At 36.4% G+C, this 2,261-nt stretch overlaps 1 protein-coding gene across 1 annotated transcript; it reads left to right on the top strand.

Annotated features, from left to right (window-relative positions):
• Nucleotides 1-400: 400 nt before the first annotated feature.
• On the top strand, nucleotides 401-1,497 carry LOC111918671 (nuclear transcription factor Y subunit B-3). The gene has a single exon (XM_023914301.3). The coding sequence runs from the start codon at nucleotides 550-552 to the stop codon at nucleotides 1,189-1,191; it is 642 nt and encodes a 213-aa protein (XP_023770069.1). The 5' UTR covers nucleotides 401-549; the 3' UTR covers nucleotides 1,192-1,497.
• Nucleotides 1,498-2,261: the final 764 nt, after the last annotated feature.

Here is a 2,261-nt window from a genome sequence, read left to right as displayed (position 1 = left end):
AGAATACAGCTTCAAATTTCCAACTAACAGTTTTCAACTTTCAACTGATTTTATCAAACATCTCCATAAACAACTTTTAATTAATATTTATTAATATTACACCACGCTTATTGTAACTAACTATTCTATAAAGTCATGTTTTATGTTTTTATTATTTTTGTTTTTGTTTTTATAGAAAGGGAAATAAATTGTCTCGTGCAACTTTTATCCAACTTGCATCAATTTTTAGCAAAAAGGTCAAACAAAAATCATGCCTCGTCATCCAGCCGTCTAAATTGTTTCCACCCTACATCTACATCCGTCGTCTATAATCCATGCCACGTAACCAGTTTCTTATCAATAAACAAACGGCTACAATTCATCCACGTGTCGACGTTGATGCGTTATTACACCCTCGATCCAACGGACCGCGGTACTCGTTTCCGCAGCTCTCAAATTCTCCACCACTTTCGCCTGCACCCTCAGCATCCCCGGAGCTCCGGCAGTCTCTGTCTCTTCTAGAGCCGGAGATCTTCTTCGCGCCAAATTAATTCTAATAATTCAACGGATATGGCGGACTCGGATAACGAATCTGGAGGACACAACGCGGGCGGTGATTTGTCGGCGAGAGAGCAAGACAGGTTTCTTCCGATTGCTAACGTGAGTCGGATCATGAAGAAGGCGCTGCCGGCGAACGCAAAGATCTCCAAGGATGCGAAGGAGACGGTGCAGGAGTGCGTGTCGGAGTTCATCAGCTTTATAACCGGCGAGGCTTCGGATAAGTGCCAAAGGGAGAAGAGGAAGACGATTAACGGCGACGATTTGCTATGGGCGATGACGACGTTAGGGTTTGAGGAGTACGTTGAGCCTCTGAAGGTGTACTTAGCGAAGTACAGGGAATTGGAAGGGGAGAAGACGACGATGGGAAGGCCAGGGGAGAAGGACGGTTCATCTGGAGGAGGTGTTGATGCTGCAGTAGGCGGCGGAGGTAGTGGCGGAGGTAGTGGCGGAGGAGTTAATTCCGGTGGATATAACGGGATGTACGGAGGGACAGGATATCATCAAATGTATAATTCGGGTCAGTATCAACAAACGGGTATGGGTATGGGTATGGGTATGGGCGTTGGAGTGGGTAGTCCAACGGGCAGCCTGGGCAGATCGGGCAGCATTGGTAGGGGAGGTGGCGCTTCCTCTTTGAAGCCAGGTCGGTAAAGTGGGTTAGTTATGAAAAATTAAATTAAATAAAAAGCAAAAGAAAATTAAAAGAAAGCGAAAAGAAAAAAAATAATTTCCCACTTTTTTTTTACTACTTTTTGCTAATTGGGTTATTTTTCTGATTAATTATTGACATGTGAATTTTTAAGCTTGGTATTAGGTTTTGTATTTTTCATTTGTAATATTAAATTCAGTTTACGACTGTTTTTTTATTTTAATTTTGAATATAGATTGGAAATCGAGAACTTGTTGTATGTAACTATCTATTGTGTAGCAATAAAATATAATTGTATTTATTGTAAACTATAGATGACAATGATTTATAAATTTTATTTTTAATCTTTTAAATACTTTTTAGACATGAAATAATAGTGTGACATTATAATTTTTTTAACAGACCTTGTAATTTTGGAAACTATAAATGCAATAAATGGTATGGTCAATTATTTTTTAAACTGCTATAACATGCTTTCTCTTAATGAAGAAAAAAGCAAAATAATAATACAATCCATGAATACATGTGAGTTTCCATGTCCGGTTCAAACCGATTTAAGATCCGATGCAAAACAAATATAAGGCCCTTTAAAATACATAATACTAGTTAAATAAATAAAATTGAAATATAACAAGGTTTGATAATATACCTATACAATTGAAACGGAGCCTATTGGATCTCATTGCAATCTTTTATACATCTATTCAATGTTTTACCCCACTCGCCCACAAACATGTCTCACTATATTATATGAGCTTTTAGGATATTGATCGTACAAATTATTAACTTTTGTATACATGTAGTTTCGACAAATAATGTTTCCCAACAGCTTGAGCAATCTAATCATAAACACTATTTCATGTTGTCCCTATTAGTAAAACAAAAACTTAATCATACAACTAATTTTGAATACTCAAATTGAATTGCAATTTATACTCCATAAAATGAAATAAATAACAATACCTATAACACAAAATCTTGAATCATACCAAATTTAAAATTTACTTATTCACCCTTTAATACATTTCTAACTAATAAAAGTTGATTCTTTTAGCAAGTGATCATTCAACAA

The sequence above is a fragment of the Lactuca sativa genome, chromosome 5 (genome assembly GCF_002870075.4).
Source record: "Lactuca sativa cultivar Salinas chromosome 5, Lsat_Salinas_v11, whole genome shotgun sequence".
Lineage (NCBI taxonomy): Eukaryota > Viridiplantae > Streptophyta > Magnoliopsida > Asterales > Asteraceae > Lactuca > Lactuca sativa.
The sequence above is the reverse complement of the archived record's forward strand: the minus strand, read 5'-3'. Positions and strand labels throughout refer to the sequence as shown.